At 39.9% G+C, this 24634-nt stretch overlaps 1 protein-coding gene across 1 annotated transcript in view; it reads right to left on the bottom strand.

Annotated features, from left to right (window-relative positions):
• The window catches only part of TENM1 (teneurin transmembrane protein 1), an 854513-nt gene that overhangs the window by 132489 nt on the left and 697390 nt on the right, over nt 1-24634 (bottom strand). Inside the window, exons 19-21 of the mRNA XM_058441351.1 lie at nt 23124-23385; nt 19958-20225; nt 2742-2885 (exon numbers count right to left, since the gene is read on the bottom strand). Of these exons, the coding sequence (XP_058297334.1) occupies nt 2742-2885; nt 19958-20225; nt 23124-23385 (674 nt within the window). The remainder of the gene's footprint in view (nt 1-2741; nt 2886-19957; nt 20226-23123; nt 23386-24634) is intronic.

Here is a 24634-nt window from a genome sequence, read left to right on the forward strand (position 1 = left end):
ACTGTAAACTAGTTCAACCATTGTGGAAGTCAGTGTGGCGATTCCTCAGGGATCTAGAACTAGAAATACCATTTGAGTTTTCTTAAAATGAATGAATATACCCTCTTTATAATCACTAAGAAGATGTACTTAAAAGGAATAATGTTGAAAATCACAAGTTTCTGATGTTTTTATCTCAGTGAAAATCAGAACCATCTTTATATATCAGGCCTAATATTGGGAAACAATTCTCCACAACCAATGGTTAATTGTCAGGTAAATATAATTGCAGCAATGGAAATGACAAATGGTCTGAAAACACTGCCTGCTAGGAACTACCCATTGCTTAATGATTTTGGAGCCAAAGGAAACTGAAGAATAGAATGGCAGCAGACATCCCGTCTAATTACAGGTGTCTTTTTAACCAGTGAGAGGAAACTGGGGGAAGATAGATTCCTGTTTTTAATCTGCTATCTGTCTCTGATCAAAAAAAGCAGGATGCCTAAAGAGTTACGTTTTTTCCAGAGAGAAGTGGAGCGGGGGAATTTGGAGAGATGTTGCTCTTGGCCTTAATCAGCTTAATCAGTCAGAAAAGACTGACCAGAGGAGGAAAGAGCATCGCTTTCTAAATTGGTCTTCCCAAAGCTGCTCCATCACACTTATCATTCCTGCCTCTAAAACTGCCTTTGTGGGTGGGATTTAGACTTCGAAAACGTCCCAAGAGAGGTTTTCGTGTCCAAGGTCAGGCTGAAAGGCAGCAGCAGAGCTGGCTTCAGATCTGTTTCCCGGCAAGTGTGATGAGTTCTTGGTTGGAAATACACGTCTACAAATGAGATGATAAAACGAACAAATGTTCCTTTTTAAAAAACTATCCAGCCGGGCGCGGTGGCTCACGCTTGTAATCCCAGCACTCTGGGAGGCCGAGGCGGGCGGATCACGAGGTCAGGAGATCGAGACCACGGTGAAACCCCGTCTCTACTAAAAATACAAAAAAATTAGCCGGGCGTAGTGGCGGGCGCCTGTAGTCCCAGCTACTGGGAGAGGCTGAGGCAGGAGAATGGCGTGAACCCGGGAGACGGAGCTTGCAGTGAGCCGAGATTGCGCCACTGCACTCCAGCCTGGGTGACACAGCGAGACTCCATCTCAAAAAAAAAAAAAAAAAAACTATCCAAAGGAAGGCTTCTTTCTCAGAATAAATTTCTCAGAAAGGTAGAAACACAAAGCAGATTTAGTGGGGCTGTGAATGAGCACACAAAATCTTTTGGGGGTGATAAAAATATTCTAAAACTGGGTTTTGGTGATGGTTGCACAACTACAAATTTACTAAAAATCACTGAAGTGTACACTTATAATGGGTAAATTTTATGATGTATAAATTATACCTCAATAAAGCTGTTAAAAATTCTCAGAAATAACTTGATGCCTATTACCTAAAAACTAATTACTGGTGAATTAGGGGTGGAGATAACACATTTGTGGAAATCAGGGGCCCCCCGCCAAAGCCAACTTTCTGAATGACTCCCTTCTGTTCTGAATGTTTCAAGTCTGTGTGAAGCAAATGGTAAGAGGATACAAGACTGGGAGCACACAGCTGGGGGCTGGCTCGATTGAGGTCATCTCCCACTTTGTGTTTAATGTCAATGACAGGCATTTGAAAGGGACAATCCATACAAGCCAATAAAAGTGAGTGGAAAAGAAACGGCTGCTTAAAATGTCAAACTCTTTCAAATCAAAACAAAAAACCTAATAATTTAATAAGTGGCATCTGCCCTTTCATTTTTGTACTTTTAAAACTGTGGTTTTCCTTTTGACAACAGAAAAAAAAAGTTGACATTTTATATCTCAGCCTGAATCTTTGCTCTTAAAAAAAAATAAACTGTTTGATATGGAATTCAGTATCTTCCTTGAAGGAGGGGAAAGAGGTATAAGCGGGGCATACAGCAATAGACTCATTCACCTTCAGAGTCCCACACTGGGACTATAGTAGGCGGTCTCTTTCTATGGTTGAAGTAAATCTGGTTAGCTTTGTCATTCAAAGTTTCCCAGTCTGTGGGGCTGGTTGACATAGCTGATTTGACGATAGTACAGATGAAGTGATATCATGGGTGTGATTATAAAATGGATCTCTTAGTTTGGTCAGTTCATGGCCTTATAAGATCGCCTGGCCTTAGCCACCTGTTCCACAAAGTTAGGATGGATACAAGGATGGCTGGATGGAAGTGTGTAGGGGCCTCAATACATTCTGATCCCCAATTCTGGAAAAATAACCCAGTGTACATGTCCTACTATAGCTTGTTCAGAATCTGTCTCTTTAGATGAAAAGGGATACGATTTCACAGTAGACGCTCAGAGGAAAGCTGTATGAAAACACCAATGATGGGTTTCCCACTAAGATGCAACAGTAGGTGAAGGAACTTGGATGAAGGAGTTATAACCAAGGTAGCAAACTCAGTTTGTCTGGGAAAAGCACAAACTCAGGGGCCACCTCTGCTCCCTTCTCCTGATTTGTTTAACATTTAAATTGCAAACAAGGAGAACAGCAGGGAGAGTGGTCCAAAGAAGGGATAGAGTAAGATGAGAGTGCTCTGATTCTTACCACACTAAGACTAATTCAAAATAGAATTATTACGTTTAATGTGGTCATCTCTAAGTAGTATTCTTACAAGTAAGTTTTATCTTGTACTTTCCAAATTTTCTGCAATGAATATGTATTATACAGCATTAGGAAAGTAGTATTAATACAAATTTAAAAAGCTACTTACCACTTTGAGGATTCAAAATGTGATGCTTATTCAAAGACCAGCCTCCTAGGTTAGAAGCATCCATCTCAAAACCTTGTAAAACGACTGTCCTTTGCTCCCAGAGAATAAAGTCAGGGCACGTTTCATATTCATATCCCACAGATACTGCAAACAAAGAGTTAACAGCACATTAGAAAACTGTAAAATGTTTGCTTCATGTTTATACTAGTTGATAATTCTGTGCATATCACTTTGGCTACTGAATTCTGATTAGAGTTGAAATTTGACTGCAAATTTCTTTCACCTAGCACAGTACAACATTGCAGCTAGGATAACATTGGTCATTCAAAAGTGATCAGTGCATATTGGATAAATATATGAAGGAGTGAGTAAATAAATGCTCTTATTAGGTTGGTACCATATGTTTATGGACATTAAGCTTTCTTTGGGCTTTTGGGTTGGAGGCTGTGCTGCAAAACTGAAGAGAGACGCTTTCTGCAGGATTAAGCTGTGGTAGTATAATTTCTCTCGGCCTCTGTAGGAGAAGTGCAGGTAGGGCTGGTTTTTTACCACTATAGTGAAAAATGCACTCAGGAAGCTGCCTTTGGAGTACTAGGTCACTTATACGGCAACCAACTACATATGAAACTAATACAAATGGATTTGCCCAATTTATGTTTTCCTGTGCTAACTGGCTTTTGGTTTGCTGAGAAGACTAAGTTTGCTTAGAGTGTTGCAAGTGTAAATTCCACTTTGTGCACATTATGTTTTGGTTTCTGCATATAACTAACCAATGGGACATCACCCAACATTTGGCCTCAACGGCTATGAAGCACAGATGTTGTGCATTAAACTTGGAACCCCGGTATGCCACTGAAATGTGAAATGCAGAATGTGGTAGCTTGAGTGTCTTTGCTCTACTGAACTATGTATAGCTCAAGTATACCAAGTCCTAGCCATTTTCCCTCTTGGTAAACCTGCTTACCTGTTGGAACCCCAGATTTCTGATTCTTAAATTTACAATGCTTTCTATCCTCATAATGCTCTAAGCCTGAGAACACTGGCTCATTATACTGCATATCCTGAAGAGACTTTCCCTCTTTCTGGCAGCTTAAAATAGCCCCTGTTGGTCTGTGGTCTGCCATAGCTTTCGAGTACCTGCCTCTACCTGACTCTTTAGATGCCCCTGAAGAGCTCAGTCCTTCCTTTGTCATTTGGTTATGAAAACTGGAAATGAAAATGGGTGCTTAAACAATGCCAGAACAATAGGTCCGAAAGTGAAAAAATAAAGCCAACTAGCTTTGGTTTTTGGCATTAGGTGAAGGGAAAAGATGGTAATTTTGGTCAAACTGATTTGTGTGTGCATGTGCATGTGTGTGTGAGCACATTCACAGATAAGCCAAAAAGTCCCTGTAATCACAAATACCCAACTCTCTGACTTTGTGGATCATTTGTGGCCAATTTTAAATTGCAGGCTGGCTTCTCTCTGTTCTCCACTCTACCAAAGCTTATAATAGGGATCAGGACCGTCTTCATGGGTATGACCCATGCTTAGGAGGGCCCTACACTTGATTTAATGCTCTGCAGTCACTGTCTTGAAGTTTGTAATACTTTTTAAACAAGAGGCTCTGTATCTCCGTCTTCATTTCACTGGGCCCTGCAAATTATGTAGCCATTCCTGGCGGGGATGCCCTTCTATCAGCCATCAGCTGGTAAAGACTCAGGAAATGCAGATTCATTTTAATATTATCCTCAACCAAGCATTATTAGCAACAGAGGCCCAATGGACTGGGGGCGGCGGAGGAAACTAATCATCTCTGCCAATGCTGTTCCCTATTACCAGTGGAAATAGACTCTCAGAGGGGAAAGGGATCTCAAAGGTAATCTAGTTCAAGTTACACTTATGGTACAAATCAATACTGTCTACAGTCTCCCTGATATCTCCTACAGCCCCTCTACTTGCTAAAACAACTCTGGTAAAGTGCAAAGAGTTGGTTTTGGACCAAGAGTTAGAAAAGACTTCAACTCTCAGATCTATCATTAACTAGCTGTGTGGGCTCAGGCAAGTTACTCTCCATTTCTGGAGTTGGGCTTTTCACTGGTAGCGTAGTGGGAGGGAGTGACTAGAACTGGTGGTTCTTAGATGCTTTTGGGTCAGGGAGCACTTTGTTGTGAATCTAATTAAAGTTATAGACATTCTTCCTAGAAAAATGCATATGCATATGAAATTTTCTATGTAACTCTAGGGAGTTCACTGACTTTCTGAAGTCCAAAGATCTCAGATCAAAGACAACTGTAGTAGACAATCCTTTTAATCCTTCTTTAGCACTAACACTCTAAATTGCATTCTTTCTAGATTACATTTGATAACTTCTGGTTGAGGATCAAACCCAAAAGCCAAATAGAACACTGAATCTTATGCTGGAAAAATCAGGTGGTTAGAGAGCACACTGAGGGCCATGCTGGTGTGTAGGATAACACAGTTTCTGCTTCTCCTGCCAACATTTAAAAGTCTTGATTAATAAATAATCACAACCACAATAATTACAAGTTCCCTTAAAGCCATCATCTCCTTCCCCACAGTACTCCTGGCAATTACTGGATCTGCCTTCTGTACATTGTAAGTCTGGTGAGCTCTCCTAGAATCCCTTCTCCGGAAGGTGATTGCGCAGTTTTGCAAATAAGTAGTGTGCCCTGGTGACCTGTGATGGTGGTTTGGAGCCTGCTTTTTCTCTCTCAGTAACAGTTAAAGATCCTCCCAACTCTGCAGCAGGAAATGCTTACATAAAGCATCAATTAAGGAGTTCTCAATGCAGTGGTAATGAGACATACGTACTCTTTTCACCTCCTCCTATCTGCTCTCTGAATTGCTCTCCAGTTCACAACAAAAAAGTGCATGGGCTGCAAACCCCACAATTGTATCACTTTTTTTCCCCAGTCACAGCAAATAGCAACAAGGCAACCACTTACTAAGTTCCCTCTAATTTTTATTAGATTTACTTTCTCCCAAGAAAGTTCTATGAGCTAATGAAGTTATAATTTATATTTAAGACTTGTCCAAAATTTCCAGCTGACTTTAATGAGAATAGCTGCGTGTTGGGGTATTTTTGTATGTGGCTCCTTGCTCAGGGTAACAGGGCAAAGTTTCTTTCTGACAGCAGCCCACTTTAACATAATCCTGGAACTTGCAATCAGCTTATGAGAAGGCAAATGTTTCACCCCATGGAGTTGAGCTTCTCTCCAAGCTCACGAGAACTAGCAAATACAGTAGCAACTAATCCTAGACCTTCTGTCATGGAAGCAGTCTATAATGCACTAAATGCCTACTTTTTTCATATAATTAAATATAGGGAAAAAAGGTTACACTGGAGCTGGCACTGAAAACCCTGTCTTGACACCATGCTCTGCCTGACACTATGAGAGCTGAGCCTCAGCTAAATAAGCACAGTGGACCACTACCATTTCCCAGGCGGCCTGTTGTCTATCACGTCTGATCATCAACATAGCATGGTACAGGGCACAGATTCAGTCTCTAGCACTCTGGAGTAGGGACTAGGGAGAAGAGTGTAATAGAAAGGACAAAAAATTCATCCACATCTCAGAGAAGCTGTAGAAAGTAGACTAGACTGGCAGTGAGCAGGAATAAGTGGATAAGGGGTTCTGGACTACACTTCCTAGGGGTTAGCATAATGGCTTCATGCTGGTGTGCATATATTGAGAAGGCATTTGAGAGTGAGTAATTATTATGGAATAATACTTTCTCTGAGCCATGTGATCACCTCCCTTGTTACTCTTCTAATTCCATCTGGATTTCTGCCTTCCTGTATTCTCTCCTTCACCTCCACACAGAGGTATTCATGGAATGCTCCTTAACCAACAGCCACTAATTGTTGAGATAGTCCTGTTACTTTTGCAGAGGATTCTATCCTCTGGTCACAGGATTGCACCTCTGACTTCACTGTTCGTCATCTTGCAAATATTACACTGGCTTGTAAAGAAGACTGAGTAAAAGATTGTAGCTTGCTCCTCCAAAGCCATTTGACACTGGAAAAATAACTGAATGTTCATTCTACTTATCAGAGCGGCAGCATTTGTATGACATGGGGATGGCAAGAAGGCTGAGGGTCACGGCGGCCCTGATAACTTAGTTTAGTTACTGTGACATTCATCTATAAGGGCTAGGATAGGAGACTGACATTAAGTAGCCAAGGTAAAGGTGCCACGCAATGAAGCTGATGTGTGAAATATGACAAGATTAAGCAGATGACTTTCAACAGCTTCAGGCTAAGGCTTCAGAATTTATAATGGTTGCATTTATGAAGGCAATATATAATTAAAAGTCGTCTGATAGTCAATGTGAGAAATTTACATGTTACCTTCATGAACTCAGGGAACATCTAAAAATAATTACATGATATTAAAAGATACCTAATTACAAGATGAAAATCTTCTTCTCCAAAAGGAATTATTGAATATAGCAATAAATATTTTCCACTCTTTTAAAATACAAGATTAATGCAAAAACGAAAACAACAACAAAAGACAAAAAACCTAAAGAACCAAATGAAGGCCATGGCAAAATAGACCAATTAGACAAAATGCTCTCTATTTAAAACAAGTACCTGCTCTCAGAGATTCTTCTATCTTTCCCTATTTTCTAGTGATTTATCGTAGGATAGGATGAGCCCAGAGGTTTCTCAATTTGACACACTGCCCAGTGGCCTGAAATACTTTGTTTATCTATTATTCCTAGCTTACTAAGAGTGTCAGAATCAGGTGTTGAATTTTCATCAAGTGTCTTTTTGACACTTATGGACATATTCACATAGTTTTCCCCTTTAATCTGTTAAGACAGTGAATTATAGCAATAGATTTCCCAATGTTGAACCATCTTTCTTGCCCTACAATAAACTTTACCTGGACATGATGTATTATCCTTTCAGTGAATCACTGGATTTGATTTGGCAACCCCTTACTTAAGATCTTTACCCTATTTTTGTACAAAAACAAGGGTTAAATATGATAGTGTTAGAGTGAGGTAGTTGAATGAAGAGAAAGTACAGGCAGGAAATTAAAAGAATCCAGGAGTGAGACAGCTATGCAACACTTTTGCCAAGAGGTTCCATACAGTAAAACCTAATATTATGAGATTTTTTTTTTTCTGGCTGCTTTGTCCAAGCCTAGCTGCATAAAAGCCAACATGGATAACCTATATTGCCATCAAAGGCAGAGTGATATACAGGCTCATGTATAACATTTGTGAGTACCTTTGTGTACCTGGGCACTGCCCTCCTCTCTCTGGGCAGACCCACCATTCCATTATATAGGCAAGGCTAAGGGATCACCCTGATCCTCTGTCGGTATTCATTTCTTTGTTCGGTCATTCAACAAATATGCAATATTTCATGGGTACCTCTTGTCGACAGGCAGTTTGTGGGGCACTGGGGATATGAGGTTGAACAAGACTGCATCCCTCCCCCCAGCAGAGGTTACATTCAAGTGGGAAGAACAAATATAAAAGTAAAACAAATAACACACACACACACACACACACGAACACAAATTGTAATAAAGGTTATGATGGGAAAATGCTGAGCATTATGAGAGAGTGTAACCAGGAAATTTATGTTGGACTGTGGAGGCAAAGAAAAGCCTCTTTACCAAGAAAGGGTTTACCTTTATAGGGGAGGGCATTCTAGGCAGAGAGAGTGGCATGTGTGGAAGGCCTTGAGACTTGGTAGCTTTGAGAGATTTAAAGAAGGTCAGGGTGGCTAGAGAGTCAGTTTCTCTCCAGTGCGTCAAAAACAAGTGAAGAACAACAACCCTCCCTGTCCCTACCCAGTAAAAAATTGTAAGATTACTATCCCCTAGCAGTATTTAGGCATATTTTGGGGGAAGGCAGGGGTTTTGGAAATAGACTCACCTTGAAAATGGACTGGCCATCCTTTGAAACAATGTGATTTATTAAAAGGGATTCAATATCGTAATGGAAAGTGAGGTGCTGTTATTTAATGACACAGCAAACCTTCGCCAAGCTGCTCTATGTGCCAGGCAGGTGATCTATGAAGCACTGGAGATATACTGAATATTATACAGGGCAGGATAATTTTTCATGTGAGAGAAGCCATATCTTGAAGGATTACCTACTTTCTGGATTTTTTTTCTTTTTTTTTAGACAGAGTTTAACTCTTGTTGCCCAGGCTGGAGTGCAGTGGTGTGATCATGGCTCATTGTAACCTCCACCTCCCAGGTTCAAGTGATTCTCCTGCCTCAGCCTCCCGAGTAGTTGGGATTACAGGCATGCGCCACCACGCCCGGCTAATTTTTTTTTTATTTTTAGTAGAGACAGTGTTTCACCATGTTGGCCAGGCTGGTCTTGAACTCCTGACCTTAGGTCATCCACCCGCCTTGGCCTCCCAGAGTGCTGGGATTACAGGTGTGAGTCACCATGCCCAGCCTACTTTCTGGAATTTTTATCAATGATCTCCCTAATAATTACCACAAAATAATATGTCTTACATTTGTATAATACATAACAATTAGATATGTTTTTGTGCATATGACCTAATTTGAAGACTCAAACTCATGAGGAAACTATATTTACTCCAGTTTGATAGATATCATAGAGACTCAAAGAATGAAGTTATTAAGTCCAAGGTCACATGGCTAGTAAATGGCAGAGCCAGAGCTCAAACCCAGCAACTCATAGGCAAATGCTTTCATCTACTATGCTAGATAACAGCTATTGAGGGGGAAGACCCACAATTCAGTAGTGCTTAATAAATAACTTTTTATTTGTTCAGAATTTAAGAGACAAGGACTGGAAGCTAGGGATAGCCTTGAAGTAGAAGTGCCATGTAACCCAAATGGCCCAAAATGGTGCTTGGTTATGTTGTTTTCTTGATGTAATTATTAACAGTATCTCCTTTTTACTCTCAAAAGTACCTGGTTTGAATGATAAATTATGTGGTCACCCAATGTTGAAGAGATACCTCCATAGTCCCCTCTGATACGGGTTGGTAGAGGGGACCAGAAGACAATAACAGTCATAAACGCTGATTTGGAAAATAAGTCACATGGTTTGATAAGTCATTTAATTTTTCTGTTTCTGGGCTTATCATCTTACCAATGGCTTTTAAACTTTCATGTCTGAAAGTCATGATGAGAAACACAATTCATTAGTTGTGACCCAGCATCCACATGGGGAGATACACACACACACACACACACACACACACACACACGAAACAAAGTTTTCCAGGACAATACTGTCTTTGTAGTATCACATTCTGGTATGTTCTATTTAATTCTGTTCACTTCGGTTCTATTATATTCCATCACATTCTATTCAATTTTTCAAAACAAAAATGCTGGTTGACTCACCAAATAGATTTCACAGTCTACTAATGGGTGTGACCAGCAGTTTGAAATGGGCACAAGACCACTTGCTTATGAAAGTATTAGTGAAGGCCATTTGAAAACCTTGGTAGGAACTCTTACTTTTGGATATCCTATCTTATATCTTATAAGACATATTAAAATGTATACAACTCATATCCTACATTAAACATATTTCATATGTAAGGATGAAAACTGAGTTGTAGTTCACAAGCTGACATGATGCTCCATTTTTCAGACACTTATTGAAACATTTATTAACGTTGATTTTCAGATTTCCTTTTCATCTTCTGGTGACAATAAACTTGTTTTTTAGGTAGCAAACATTTTGTAGGTCCTTGAAAAGCTCACATCCTTGGCACTGTGCCTATGAAGTTGAATGGATAAAACAGCCCTGCTTTCAGTTAACGATTATGAATTCATGAGTGGAGAGAAATGATGAAAGATTATTATCTCTGCTAGCTTCTCTGATAGAAAACCACTGGGGCGTTGAATTGGGTACTCAGTAAGGTGGGTTGGTTACTTTAGTGAGGAGAGGCAGCATTGAAAGTCATACAGAACTCAAGACTGGGAGACCCGAGTTTGAATCCCTGCTCTGTACAGGACTCTAGGCCAGTTACTTTTTCTTTCTGACCCTCAGTTTCCCCCTCTGCAACATGAAGATCATACTAATTCTGCCACGCCTACCAGGCAGGAATGTTGTAAGGATTAAAATGAGATAATATATGTGGAAGTAGTTTGCAAATTGTAAAGCACTACCCATTTATTATTAAAATATTCAGTGGATGCTATTTTTGTGGCTGCCCAACCTGCTTAGGTTTTACTGAAGGGAAATTTATGAACGCTAAAGCATCGCTCTCAGGAATGTTTTGTGTGCACAGAGCAACCATAGCTTAGCACCTATTACTATTAATGTTCCCCTGTTTCTCTCTAACACAATTTAGACAGACTCCTATGTGTCGTGAACCTTTAGGAAGTCTAGTTTTCCCAGAAACACCATTCTTCGTTGCCAAACTACTATACTAAATAATTATGCAATTGTTGTTGCCAATAACCTTGAAGAAAAATAGAATTGTTTATAGCAGAGCTACTAACAGCAGATGGCTGATTTCCTGAACTTCCAGGACTCCAAACTGCTGCAATTTAATTTAATTAAAATAAAGACGAGGCAGAATGCATTATTACATATTGATAATGTATGCAGACACAGGCGGACGTCAGGAATTATTTTGACAAAATTCACATAATGGATGCAGATCAGAGCCCCTGAACAAGCCAGTTTGTCAAATTAAATAAGCCATCTCTAGAATTTTAACAGCCCTGTGAACTTAACAGTAATGATTTTTTTTACATTGTTTTGCAAGCAGCAGAGTTGGGAAAGAAACTAAATAAAATACAATGATTTCCAGACATCGTACTTTATTTAGAGTCAAAGAATAAAGCACTAAGTCCAACTTATTTAAAACGCTCACATGGAGTTTTTAGCAGGGGAGGCTTGTCTGTGTATCAGACAACAAAATCTTTAAGCCGGATGAACTAGTGATTGTGGCTTTTGTACTGGAACCCTGGGGATGATTTTACTCTTCTTCCACTTGATCAATATTGTACTTGGATTAATCAATCTTATCAGTTACCATTGATACTTCTCCAAGGAAGGAGTTCATACAACCCCTGTTTGTGATTTATTCACTCTGGTGTTATCCCTTCAGTTGCAAAGTCTGTTTCCTTACAAAAAATGGTGGTATATCCTAGGATCTCGAGCACTTCTTTTCTCATTTCCGCTGTCCCTCAACACTCTATTCTTCTCTCGTGATATTCTAGCCCTTAGAGATTACACCAATTCCCTACAGCCGAGCTACATGGAAAACAAGAGTCCCACATTTCAAACTAATTTAGATATTCACCATCACTTTAAATTCAGCTTGTTTAAACCTGAACCTTTCTTTCTCCATCACCCAGAAGTGAGTGGGCCAGAGATTCATATTTAACTGGCATGGGAGGAGAAAGAGTGGGAGATCTTTCTAGTCACAGTTTTAACCAAAATCATTGCTCTAACTGGACTGCATGAATGCTGGTCATGTCTTATATTAGTTTCCAATCTCTGCTGTAACAAATTACCAAAAACTTAAAGGCTTTAAACAAGAAAAATTTCTCATCTTACAGTCATGGAGGCCAGAATTCTCAAACGGGTCTCACTGAGCAAAAATCAAGGTGTCCGTAGGGCTGAGTTCCTTTCCAGAGGCTCTAAGGGAAAATCCATTTCTTTGCCTTTTCCAGCTTCTAATAGCTGCTTGCACGCCTTAGTTTGTGGCTCTCTTCCCTCATCTTCAAAGCCAGCAATGTTGCATCTCTCTGTGCCTTTCTTCCATAGTTACATCCTCATGCAACTCTGACCTCCCCTTCCGCTCCCTTGTCTGTTTATAAGGACTCTTATGACAAAGTGAGCCTACCCAGACAGACCAGGATAATCTCCAATCTCAAATCAGAAGCTAACAACCTTAATTTCATCTGTAACCTTAATTCGCTTTTGGCATGCAACATAACATATTCATAGTTTCCAAGGATGGACATCTTTGTGGGGGTGGCTATTATTCTGCCTACCAAATAGCTATACTAGTATTTCTGAATTTGAAGCAAATCTGAAAAGTGTCAGATACAGCACTGTTGCTGGTGTAAAATTCAGTCTATTTCCTCCCATATCAGTTAAGTGATTATAAAATATCACCAGGAGTACAAATAGACATTTCCTTGTTTGTTTAGATTTAATCATAAATATTAAGGTATCAGCGCAATGGTTGTATATTTGATCCTATTTGTTTCCATTCATTTATCATCTGAACTATTTATCATCTACTGTGTTCTTATGGAGCTCACAATCTATCTTCAGAGTAGTAGATTCTCCAACTTCATCCTACCAACTGTTCAGATGTTTTACCATTGTCAGAAAATGGATCTTTTGAAAACATTATGCCATGAAAAACAAGCCAATAAATAAATCCATATAGACAAAATGGAGATGAGTGGATTCTAGGACTTGGGGGAGGGAGGAGTGGGGAGTGACTGCTAATATGTACAGGGTTACTTTGTGGAGTGATGATGAAAATGTTCTGGAATTAGATACTGGTGGTAGTTGTACAACCTTGTGAAAATACTAAAAGCCAATGAATTGTACACTTTAAGGGAGTGAACTTTCTGGTCTATGAATTATACCTCAATAAGCCTGTTATTAAAAAAAAATGCAGCTGAGCTGCATTTATGTGAACTCTAGCAAGAAATGACTACTAGATGCTGTACTGGTCAGCTCTTCATGAGAGGACTTGGTAAATTTCTTTTTTTTTTTTTTTTTTTTTTTTGAGATGGAGTCTCGCTCTGTCGCCCAGGCTGGAGTGCAGTGGCGCAGTCTCGGCTCACTGCAACCTCCTCCTTCCAGGTTCATGCCATTCTCCTGCCTCAGCCTCTCCGAGTAGCTGGGACTACAGGCGCCCGCCACCACGCCCGGCTAAGTTTTTGTATTTTTCAGTAGAGACGGGGTTTCACCGTGGTCTCGATCTCCTGACCTCGTGATCCGCCCGCCTCGGCCTCCCAAAGTGCTGGGATTACAGGCGTGAGCCACCGCGCCCGGTGACTTGGTAAATTTCTAAGTGTCACAATTTAAGAAAAAAAGCAAAAAACAAAAACAAAAACAACCCCCTCAAAACCCAACTGGTGCCTAAGGAAGATCATAAAGAATTAGAAAATATGAAAAACTATTTAAAAGATCAACAAATTCAGGTGTTGGTTTTTTGAAAAATTAGTAAGATATATAGGCCACTAGCTAGATTGATAAAGAAAAAAAGAGAGAAGGTCCAAATAAACACAACTAGAAACAACAAAGGGGATGCTACCACTGACTCCACAGAAATGTAAATAACCATCAGAAAATACTATGAACACCTAGGAGAGATTAATAAATTCATGGACATATACACCGTCCCAACATTGAACCAGGAAGAAATTGGTTCCCTGAATAGACCAATAATGAGCTCTGAAACGGAATCAGTAATAAATAGCCTACCAACCAACCAACCAACAAACAAAAACCCCAGGACCAGGTGGATTCACAGCGAAATTCTAGCAGATGTACAAAGAACAGCGGGTACCATTCCCACCAGAATTATTCCGAAAAATTGAGGAGGGACTCCTCCCCAACTCATTCTATGAGGCCAGCATCATCCTGATACCAAAACCCGGCAGAGACACAACAGAAAAGAAAACTTCAGGCCAATATCCCTGATGAACATTGATGCAAAAATCCTTAAAAAAAATTTGCAAACTGAATCCAGCAGCACTTCAAAAAGCTAATCCACTATGATCAAGTATGCTTCATCCCTGGGATGTAAAGTTGGTTCAACATACTCAAATTAATAAATGTGATTCATCACATAAACGGAACTAAAGAAAAAAACCACTTGATTATCTCAATAGATGCATAAACGGCTTTGATAAAATTCAACACCCATTCATGTTAAAAACTCTCCATAATAAACTAGGTATTGAAGGAACATAGTTCAAAATAATAAGAGCCATCTATGACAACCCCACAGCCAATATCATACTGAATGGGCAAAACCTGGAAGCAGTCCCCTTGAAAACTGGCACAAGACAAGGATGCCCTCTCTCATCAGTCCTATTCAACATAGTATTGGAAGTCCTGGCCAGAGCAATACAGCAAGAAAAAGAAATAAAAGGCATCCAAATAGGAAGACAGGAAGTCAAACTATCCTGTTGGCAAATAACATGATTCTATATCTAGAAATCCCCATAGATTTGGCCCCAAAGCTCCTTTAGCTGATAACTTCAGCAAAGTTTCAGCATACAAAATCAATGTACAAAAATCACTAGCATTCCTATACACCACCAACGGCCAAGCTGAGAGCCAAATCAGGAACACACTTCCATTCACAATATTCACAAGAAGAATAAAATATCTAGGAATACAGTTAACCAGGGAGGTGAAAAATCTCTCAAAGAGAATTACAAAACCGCTGCTCAGATAAATCTGAGATAACATAAACAAACAGAAAAGCATTCCATGCTCACGGATAAAAAGCATCAATATCGTAAAAATGGCCATACCACCGAAGGCAATTTACAGATTCAACACTATTTCTATCAAACTACCAATGACATTCTTCCCAGAATTAGAAAAAAAAATCTAAAATTCATATGGAACCCTCCAAAAAGCCTAAATAGCCCAGGCAATCCTAAACAAAAAGAAAAAAAGCTGGAGGCATCACATTACTCAACTTCAAACTATACTACAGGGTTACAGTAACCAAAACAGCATGGCACTGGTATAAAAACAGACACACAGACCAATGGAACACAATAGAGAGCCCAGAAATAAGGTCACACATCTACAACCATCTGATCCTCAACAAAGCTGACAAAAACAAGCAATGGGGAAAGGACTTCCTATTCAAAAAACAGTGCTGCAATAACTGGCTAGCCACATACAGAAGATTGAAACTGGACCCCTTACTTACACCATATACACAAATCAACTCAAGATGGATTAAAGACTTAAATGTAAAACCCAAAACTATAAAAACCCTGGAAGACAATCTAGGTAATACCATTTTGGACACAGCAACAGGCAAAAATTTCATGAGGAAGACACCAAAATCAATCACAACAAAAGCACAAATTGACAAATGGGATCTAACAAAATTTAAGAGCTTATGCACAGCAAAAGAAACTATCAACAGAGCAAACAGATAACCTAAAGAATAGGAGAAAATATTTGCAAACTATGCATCTGACAAATGTCTAATATCCAGCATCTATAAGGAACTTAAACAAATTAATAAGAAAAAAATTAACAACCCTATTAAAAAGTAGGCAAAGGGCATGAACAGATGCTTTTCAAAAGAAGACATATATGTGGCCAATAGCGTATCAAAAAAAGCTCAATATCACCCATCATTAGAGAAATGCAAATTTTAAAAAAGTCAAAAAATAATAGATGCTGGCGAGGTCGTGGAGAAAAGGGAACAATTAAACACTGTTGGTAGGAGCATGAATTTAGTTCAGCCATTGTGGAAAGCAGTGTGTCAATTCTTCAAAGACCTAAAAACAGAATTTCCATTCGACCCAGAAATCCCATTCTTTGGGTAGGAATATGAACCATTCTACTATAAAGACACATGCACACAAATGTTCATTGCAGCACTATTCACAATAGCAAAGACGTGGAATCACCCTAAATGCCCATCAGTGAAAGATTGGATAAAAAAGATGTGGTACTTATATACCATGGAATACCGTACAGCCATAAAAAAGAATGACATTGTGTCTTTTGCGGGAACATGGATGGAGCTGGAGGTTATTATCCTTAGCAAACTAACGCAGAAACAGAAAACCAAATACCGCATGTTCTGTCTTATAAGTGGGAGCTAAATGATGATAACTCATGGACACAAAGAGGGGAACAACAGACACTGGGGCCTATTTGAGGGTGGAGGCTGGGAGGAGGGAAAGGAGCAGAAGAAATAACTATTGGGTACTAGGCTTAGTAAATGGGTGCCAAAACAATCTGTACAACAAACCCTGTGACATGAATTTACCTATATAATAAGCCTACATGCATACCCCTGAACTTAAAATAAAAGTTTAAAAATAAAAAATTAGGATTATAAATCATGCTGCTATAAAGACACATGCACACGTATGTTTACTGCAGCACTATTCACAATAGCAAAGACTTGGAACCAATCCAAATGTCCATCAATGATAGACTGGATTAAGAAAATGTGGGACATACACACCATGGAATACTATGCAGCCATAAAAAAGGATGAATTCATGTCCTTTGTAGGGACATGGATGAAGCTGGAAACCATCATTCTCAGCAAACTATCACAAGGACAAAAAAACCAAACACCGCATGTTCTCACTCATAGGTGGGAAATGAACAATGAGAACACTTGGACACGGGAAGGGGAACATCACACACCGGGGCCTGTCGTGGGGTGGGAGGAGGGGGGAAGGATAGCATTAGGAGATATACCTAATGTAAATGACGAGTTAACGGGTGCAGCACACCAACATGGTGCATGTATACATATGTAACAAACCTGCATGTTGTGCACATGTACCCTAGAACTTAAAGTATAATAAAAATAAATAAATAAATAATAAATTAAAAGAATTGGAAAATAGGGACCTATAGAGAAAAATTAGAGGAATTTTGGATTATCTGCCTAGCGAAGGAAATGCTGTAGGATAATATCATGGAGAAGAGAATTAGAGGCTTTGAGTATGATTCAGTGAGGGTCTCAGCAGGAATGAGACGTCGCACTTGTAAATGTTCACCGCAGAGAGTTCGAATTAAGGCATGGGCAGAGTTAAGAGAATGATCAAGGAAGGGAGAGCCACCTAAGCACTGGCATAACTGGTAAGCCTTCTGGGCTTGTAGGGGGAAGAGGATGGAGTGATGATACAGAAGGCAAGAGAGAGGGATTTGGAGGAGGGGCTACTAGACAGGAGCTGCTATTGTCTAATGCAGTCTGCAGTAAAGCAGGGAGAGGGATAAATACCCTGACCTTGTTCTCTTTCCACAGTCTCCAGATGGTGCCACTCATCGACCAAATCAAGTGGGAAGTTAAAGAGCAAGGCGTTCAGGGAATGCAGTCCATGGAAGCCAGCCTCTCAGAGCACAGAGAAGGACAGAAAAGAGATTATGTGCGTGTGTGTCTGTTGGGGGCGGAGGGGGTGGGGTGGGCAGGGAGGGCAAATGGAGAGTAAGTAGCACAAAGTGCTTGCCTGTTATACTCACAACACCCTTCTTAGAGAAGCTGAGGCAACAAATACCTGCATAGACTCCATGCTTTATACTATGTGATCACAGTACCCTGGCCACAACAAAATGAAAAAAAAAAAAAAAAAAAAACAATACCAGCAACTGACATTTGTTGAATGCTTACGATGTGCCAAGCACTTTATGTTACTCACCTCATTTAATCATCATATGATAACAAACCTATGAGTAACATAATCTTTATGATATTCACTTTATAGATGGAGAAACTGTGGCATTTGGAGATTAATTTACCCAATGTCACACAGCTCGTAAGTAGAGAAGGAATTATTTGAACCCGGGGAAGGAGTCTGGCTCAATAGAATAGGGATTAAGCAGGACTCCGTAGGCTGGTCAGCAACTTTCATGGTAGCCTAATGCTAAAGTTCTGCCTTACAAGGGTGTTCTGGACTGCACAGTAAATGGCTGACACAATACAATATTTTCTCTGAGAGGAACCTGAATGCGAGATACACAGCAAGTTAGCAGACCACATAGAATGTGAAGAGCTGAGAGAGAGAAGGAGGGTAGTTAGTATAGCAGGAGGAGAGATGAAGCCAGTCTTAAGTACGGCCGAGTCACCACTGTGGGAAGCAGTGGACTTGGAAAAACTTGAGCTGGTTTTAAGTTGACAGAGCAGATGCTGACCTTCTAGAAATGCAATGTGTCCTGAACAAGGCTATAGGTTTTGAGGCCTGCTTGTGAGGCTACTGATGGTATTTCTTGTACTTTCTTATTTTCTTGTGTGTCTTTACAATAATTCCCCATTTACTGAGGTAACATGAACCTGTCCATGTTCCTTGCATACCAGTAAAGTCCAACACAAATGAGTTAATTATTTAAATATATGAGGGTCTCTTGGGCAGAGAAGAGTCATCAGTCTCTCTCTCTCTCTCTCTCTCTCTCTCTCTCTCTCTTTCCCTCTGGGAAAAGAAAACTGACATACTATAGTCTAAGAAATATAGGTCAGCTCTGTGGGAATTATACCATGATAGACACTTCCAAGGGAGGATGTCTAAATGTCTCTTTTGGAGAGCTTTAAAATAATCTTCTCATCTGTCCAAGGGTGATTTACATGAGCTGCTTCCTGAAGGTACAAGGATTAATGGCTCCCAAACTGCAGGTCTACAGACCTATATCAAGTTCCTTAGGAAGGTTTCTCTGTTTTCTACAGAGTGAGAGAGATAAAGACTTTGGTGTTAGTTTATCTCTCTCTGAGTGTCAGGGTTCCATTGCTTGCCATCATTTCTTAAAACAGACTATTTTTTCTTTTCTGCTGTTAAGGTATCCCTCATATATGAAATTATGGTAGTGGTAGGAATAGTATATTATAGCGAGTTCTTTTAAAAATATTCTTACTTGACAAAATAAAACATTGGCAAATCTATCTCTGCCTCATTTTAAAAAAATGTCGTTTGTCTGGGAGAATTAAACATCTGAAAACCATAGGCCCAAAGGACCTCTTAAGGTCCCTGCTATCTATAAGATTCTAGGTTTTCAAGTCTTGAGATTAGACAAAATCAAAAGGAATAGGAAGGCAGGATGATTTTTTATTTAACCTGAAGAAGTAACAAGTTAATGAAGTCTAACCATCTTAGACATAAAAGATAATAAGTGGAGATGGCTATAAGTTAGAATTTTGTAGTCTCTAAGTAGAAATGACAGTCTAAATGTCAAATCCAAAAACATGGCCTATAGAACGTCACACCAAAGGTCACATTTAGAAGGCAGCATTTGGCTCTGGTGACAGTTACAAGTCAGATATTGCATGAGTCCATTGGTACGCAGCCATCATGAAAGGGGAACTAAAATCTTTTTGAAGCAAAAATGTGTCAGAAGGGAACTCTAAACTGGCCTCAAGGTAGTGTTTAAATGAAAAATGCCTTAGGTCCTTTAAACAGAAGAAAATCAATAATTATTCCAAATACAAACTAACATGTAACAAGTATTTTCTATTCTGTGCATGTACTACTGCTATTTACATATAATTAGTTCAACATACCCAAAGCCTCTGCCAGGCCCCAAACCTTCTGTCCATAGATGTCGGTCTTGTTCCAAGCAAATGTGTAGACAAGATTAATTGCGGCGGGAAACCACTTCTGTGTGAGTCGCCCTTCCACAGCTACTGTGAGGTGTACTTTTATCATCCCTACAGGAATCGTTGAATGTGTCAGAAGGATCCGTAGCAGGGTTTTATACCCAGGGGTGCGGCTGCTCAGGTAACTCAGCCTCACAAAGCTGGAGGGAATGGGAATTTCCTCCTGTACAACCTGAAATTAAAAAAAAAAAAAAAAGCCAAATAGGCTCTTGTCAGTGGTCGCAGGTAGATGAGGATATTGCATGCTTTGTTGTCTTTGAAACATGCCAAAGGAGAGAGCTTAAACAGGTCTAAGGATGTCAAGGCATTTGTTCTTGAATCTTTGTGAGACTGTATGATAATAGGTTTTGAATTTTGCACCAAAGCTGAATGGAGACAAGACCCAACCTTAAGGATTGCTTTTATTTTTTCCCCACGCCAGGAAAGATTGTGTAAGGAACAATTTCAGCTTTTCAATAGTGTTCCAAAAACTGCTTAGTAGCAGTTGAAAAAGATCATACCACTGAATGTCAAGCAATTCAGCACTATGGGCTCCATTAAAGGGTCTTTTTCTTATATAAACATACACAAAATCTTGTTTGGTGTTAAGTCATATATCATAAAACCATTGGTGTAATCCCTATTCAGGCTAAGCTCTCTAAGAGGAAGAACTCAAGAAGCAGGCCCAGCAAGTGATATTTTACGACAAAGATTATAGTTTCCCTAGAATTAATCTTTACTGATGCCATCAAATTCGTTTTCTTTGGAGCTTTGAAATGACCCTGAGGCCAAATTTTTAATCAAATTTTTCTCACATATTTCTCTGTGCCTGGATGTAGCAATGGCTGGGAACAAGTTTCTCCAAGTTGGCACGTGTGACTGAGAAGCAAATAACTCCCACTAATTCCTCTGCAAATTTTACACTAAACGTTGGTCTCAGAGCAAAAATACCACGTGGCTTTAATTAATTGTTATTACTTGTTTGCTTATCACCACAGAAAAAGTTAAATAACCAAAGGTGGTAACTGAAACTGAATCATGTGTTCTATGACTTTCATTTTTCAAAAGACCTCTGAAGAAAAAGCCCATCCTATTCAATACACTTAAGGTGACATGAATAGTGTAGATATTTTCATGCTTTTATTCATTTTTACCTCAGAACCATGTTCTCTCTTACTTTTCCAAACTTGCGCACATGGAAGAACTGATTGTTAAACATATGGTATCTCATATTGTCCAGGATTTTTGGTCTTTCTCCTGTTTCTGAGGACACGATACCTTCTGTGTACACTTTGCCCAGTTTTTCTTCCTCTACATTAGCCATTTGATACCAGAGTTGTCCACCAGCTGTCTTCTCAGATGGTGACAGAAGTACAATAGAGAAGGATAGCATGACACTCACCAACTTAATAGTTCATTTTCCTAAGAAAACATGCAATCCTAGATAAGCCTGGAAACTTCCGTGCTGAAAGAAGACCCATACTTCCTAATGACATCTGTGAAGGGATTGGCATACCAATCAAATGTACTCATTAAACACTGTCTTGTTTTTTCTCCCTTTCTAAGCAAAGAGCAATGGAAAAGATAAGGGGTAGCTCTTTGGACTGCTTTTCCTGAAGGGCAGTATTTTTGTGTGAGCCTTATCTAAGTGGTATTCTCTGGGCACTGCTAAGAGCTGGTGGGTGGTGTTATGATGAAAGAACAATCAATTCTATCTTGGAGCATGCATTTCCTTCTGGATTTCTGGATCTGTTAAGACCTATGAGTCCATTTTGGTGGTTTCCACATTTAATTATCATTAAAATGTTTCTATAATGTGGTGAGGGAATTGTACTATGATTGTTTGAATGGTTTAATATTGAAATGACAACATTGAATGTTCAATAAAGAATAATTCTCAGGAATGTTAAAATATCGAGGTTCAAAAATGTCTTCTCCTGACTATAAAGCTTGAACACTCAGAAGCAAAGCTTTTTTTAGAAAAACCACACAGGCTTGAAAACTACATTTACTTTACACAGTTAGACAAGAGAAGTTGTCATGTCTTCTAGGAACAATGACAATGATACAAACTAGACAATAGAAGAAAAGTAGATTTCTTTTTCTTTTTTTTTTTTTTTGAGACAGAGTTTCACTCTTGTTGCCCAGGCTGGAGGACAATGGTACAATCTCGCTCACTGCAACCTCCGTCTCCCGGGTTCAAGCAATTCTCCTGCCTCAGCCTCCCAAGTAGCTGGGATTACAGGCATGTGCCACCATGCCTGACTAATTTTGTATTTTTAGTAGAGACAGGGTTTCTCCATGTTGGTCAGGCTGGTCTTGAACTCTCAACCTCAGGTGATCTGCCCGCCTTGGCCTCCCAAAGTGCTGGGATTACAGGCGTGAGCCACCATGCCCAGCTCAAAAACTAAATTTCTTAAGGAGCTTTAATTTCAGAACCACAAACAGTCCAAGCTCATGGATTATACTGTTATTAGTAATAAGCCAGCTAGCTTTGTTCTTAGAGCACAGCGTTTATTAGGTCAAAGATGGGAGTTTAATTCTTATGAAAGCTACTTAATCTTGTTCTATTCCATGGCCACAGATAGCATTCTAATGCCCTGAGCAATTATCTTAAACATGTGCGCCAGAAAAACATTTGAAGACTTCTCTTGACAAATAAAGGGCAGCACATTATAAGGATGGCAACAAGAATAGGAAAAGGAATTTAGTTATTATACACTGTTGACCACTCCATGATATTATTATTTTATACATTCAAAGGCCAGGCCGGGCGCGGTGGCTCACGCTTGTAATCCCAGCACTTTGGGAGGCCGAGGCGGGTGGATCACGAGGTCAGGAGATCGAGACCACGGTGAAACCCCGTCTCTACTAAAAATACAAAAACTTAGCCGGGCGTGGTGGCGGGCGCCTGTAGTCCCAGCTACTCGGAGAGGCTGAGGCAGGAGAATGGCGTGAACCCGGGAGGCGGAGCTTGCAGTGAGCCGAGACTGCGCCACTGCACTCCAGCCTGGGCGACAGAGCGAGACTCTGTCTCAAAAAAAAAAAAAAAAAAAAAAAAAAAAATACATTCAAAGGCCGATATACTCACCTGCAGCTCAGGAACAATAGTTCCCCTCTCTGGACAGGACCCTCCAAATGATGTGAGCGGTGAAGGAAGCACAATAGGGTTTGGGCTGATAAAGTTGGAGATATCGCAGGATGGCGGGTCTGATACAACTCTCTGCATGGTGACTTTCTCCACCACAATAAACTGATTCCAAGGCAACCAGAGGGTCCTCTTCTCAGGCAGGAAAGGTGATCGGTCGAAGATTAAGATGACGGAGATGCCACCGATGGCTATGAGGTCAAAGCTAAGAAGGAAAAAACACAAGACAGTTGCAATCAAATGAAAAATTTAAAAATTACAGTTAAAAAATAGGTTAATTTCAGTGCCCTTTCCTTTTTGGGGGGACTCAACTATATCCACTTGTATTGTCTATTTTATAAATTCTCTCTAGCAATGTATTAATTCCATAGATGACTTCTTTTCACTATCTAGTGGTCTTCTAAGAAGACATTCCATGTCACCAGTTGATATTCCCTTGAAATTTGTAAACCATTTTTTTTTTTGTTTTTTGAGATGGAGTCTCGCTCCGTCACCCCAGGCTGGAGTGCAGTGGTGTGATCTTGGCTCACCGCAACCTCTGCCTCCCGGGTTCAAGCGATTCTCCTGTCTCAGCCTCCCGAGTAGCTGGGACTACAGGTGCACACCACCATGCCAGGCTAATTTTTGCATTCTTTAGTAGGCATGGGATTTCATCATATTTGTCAGGCTGTTCTTGAACTCCTGACCTTAGGTGATTCACCCGCCTTGGCCTCCCAAAGTGCTGGGATTACAGGTGTGAGCCACTGCGCCCAGCCTGTAAACCAGTTAATTTTAACACTATCTTAAACAAAATCACTGTATGCATTTCTGCAAAGCCAAATCTGACACAGCTGCTCCCCTTATGCTAAAGATAACAGAAAGATGACCATCTAACATCTAGCAGCATCTTTGAGAATGATGCATTATTCATTTTCCAAAAAATCCATAATGTAACATAAGAAAAGTAAGGAGCCAAAAGGTTAAATATCTTGTTCAGGGTCACAAACATCGTGTCAGAAACCAGACAGTGTCTTTGAGATGGCATTTGGAGAAAGATATCAGCAGAGGACAATTGTTAGGGAAAATTTCTTTGAACTCAGCTATGCCCGACCGAGCCTTCTACATTTGACTACTCTCTTTGGCCTCCTAGTCTACTTGAACCTCAGATTTAAGATCTCTGGTTTGCTTCACAGTGGTTTTCGTTTTCTTTTTGTAAGACAGCCTGTAATGAACCCTGCACAACTTCACCAACAACTCCTTCTCTATCTATGACAAAGCAAGACTACCTCTGCTGTAAGCCAACTCTGTCTATCTCTAGATGTGGTCTATGACAAGACTATTGCATTGGAGCTGAACAGATTCAGATTTCATTTCGTTCTGCACTAGATGGTTCTACCTTGCTTCTCTTTTAAGTATAATGACGTCTTTGAGATGATGTACTTGAGAGCATTTGAAAAGCATAAACTCCTATATAA

The sequence above is a fragment of the Hylobates moloch genome, unplaced genomic scaffold (assembly GCF_009828535.3).
Source record: "Hylobates moloch isolate HMO894 unplaced genomic scaffold, HMol_V3 SCAFFOLD_7, whole genome shotgun sequence".
NCBI classification, from domain to species: Eukaryota; Metazoa; Chordata; class Mammalia; order Primates; family Hylobatidae; genus Hylobates; species Hylobates moloch.